The 1789-nt window shown below is 52.5% G+C and overlaps 1 protein-coding gene and 1 long non-coding RNA gene across 2 annotated transcripts in view; one reads left to right on the forward strand and one right to left on the reverse strand.

Moving 5' to 3' along the window:
- LOC117953094 (calcium/calmodulin-dependent 3',5'-cyclic nucleotide phosphodiesterase 1A-like) overlaps window positions 1-1772 on the reverse strand; it is a 31587-nt gene extending 29815 nt beyond the window's left edge. Inside the window, exons 1-2 of the mRNA XM_034885865.1 lie at window positions 1090-1772; window positions 461-810 (exon numbers count right to left, since the gene is read on the reverse strand). Of these exons, the coding sequence (XP_034741756.1) occupies window positions 461-810; window positions 1090-1344 (605 nt within the window). The 5' untranslated portion in view covers window positions 1345-1772. The remainder of the gene's footprint in view (window positions 1-460; window positions 811-1089) is intronic.
- LOC117953154 overlaps window positions 1-1789 on the forward strand; it is a 20882-nt gene that overhangs the window by 9870 nt on the left and 9223 nt on the right. The gene's annotated exons all lie outside the window — the stretch shown is intronic.

Here is a 1789-nt window from a genome sequence, read left to right on the forward strand (position 1 = left end):
CACACACACACACACACACACACACACACACACACACACACACACACACACACACACACACACACACACACAGGCTCCCTCTCTTATGTTCAGCAATGTCGCACTCCCACAGTCCTCCACTCATTTTCTGTCATTTGTCTTCACTCCATCCTCGCTCCGTGCCACCATTACCACGACAACCGTGCAACCACACTGATGCCGTCTCCGCGGCTGTGAGGCTGGATCCCAAAACTACCGGGGATCGGTTCTCGCAACGTGATCACTAATCCTCATCATCATCATCATCATCATCCTCATCATCCTCATCATAATCAGCCTCTCTTCTTGTTCACCTATGCACCAACCATCATAAACATCATCCTAAACATCTCAAACATGACATCATCGTTACAAACATGACATCATCGTTACAAACATGACATCATCCGCCAGCTGACGCCGTCGTCTGTGTTGTACTCACATCCCTCTCAGTCGGATCAGGACCTGGTTGTTGTGGTTCTGCTCCTCAAAGTCCTGCGCCTCCTCGATCTGCTGCTGCTTGTTCTCCTCCGTCTGAGACATCTGCCCCCGATGCTGCACCTGCAGACTCTGCTGCAGCTCTTCCTGTCGCTCCTCTTCCTCCTGTCGCTCCTCTTCCTCCTGTCGCTCCTCTTCCTCCTGTCGCTCCTCTTCCTCCTGTTGCTCCTCCTCAGACTCCTCCTCCTGTTCCACGTCCTGATGGGGCATCTTCTCTTGTTGCTCTCCCGCCAGTAGCTCCTCTTCTTCTTCCTTCAGCATCTCCTGTTTCTCCTCTCCTTCTTTCTCCTCTTCCTGCTCTCTTTTCGGCTTCTCCTCTCCTTCTGTCTCCTCTTCCTCTTCCTGCTCTCCTTTCTGTTTCTCCTCTCCCTCTTTCTGCTCTTCCTGCTCTCCTTTCTGTTTCTCCTCTTCCTTTTCCTGCTCTCCCTCCTCTTTCTCCTCTCCCTCTTTCTCCTCTTCCTTCTCTCCTTTCGGTTTCTCCTCTTTTTCTTCCTGCTCTACCTCCTCTTTCTCTTCTTCCTGCTCTTGCTCTTGTTTCTCCTCTTCCTCTTCCTGCTCACCTTCCTGTTTCACCTCTTCCTGCACTTGCTCCTGTTTCTCCTCTTCCTGCTCTCCCTCCTCTTTCTCCTCTTCCTGCTCTCCCTCCTCTTTCTCTTCTTCCTGCTCTGCTTTCTGTTTCTCATATTCCTCTTCCTGCTCTCCCTCCTCTTTCTCCTCTTCCTGCTCTCCCTCCTGTTTCTCCCCTTCCTGCTCTCCCTCCTCGTCTTCCTCCTCCTCCACCTCCAGCCCTTCCCGGGGCAGCTGCGTCTCCTCCGCCTCCTCGTTCATCTCTGCGCGGTAGAAGCGGAGAAGGAGGTGAAGTTGTTGTTGGGTTTCTTCTTTTCTTGAGAGTTCCTGTAAGTGTTTCACGGAGCAGAGTTCGGACGTCTCTCACGGTTGTGACGGGGTTGGAAAAACATCGACGCCGCCGATCGCAGCCGAGAGCGTTTGGCTTTGACGGAACATCCAACTTCCTGTGATGTCACCTGTCGGCCCGGGCAACCCAAAACGATGAGCTCTGATGCGTTCGAGAAGCCGAGGAGATGAAGGTCCTCGGGCAAATCTGGTGTTTGTTTTTTTAAAAGAGTTGAACAGCAGCAGGAGCAGACTGGCACAGTGATCAGCTGCAAAATAATCTGGCTCAGCCGTCCCAGAGCATCGCCAGGAAGACAGGATGGAGAGAGAGAGAGAGAGAAGAGAGAGAGAGAGAGAGAGAGAGAGAGGGAGGAGAGAA

Source organism: Etheostoma cragini, chromosome 11, assembly GCF_013103735.1.
Source record: "Etheostoma cragini isolate CJK2018 chromosome 11, CSU_Ecrag_1.0, whole genome shotgun sequence".
Lineage (NCBI taxonomy): Eukaryota > Metazoa > Chordata > Actinopteri > Perciformes > Percidae > Etheostoma > Etheostoma cragini.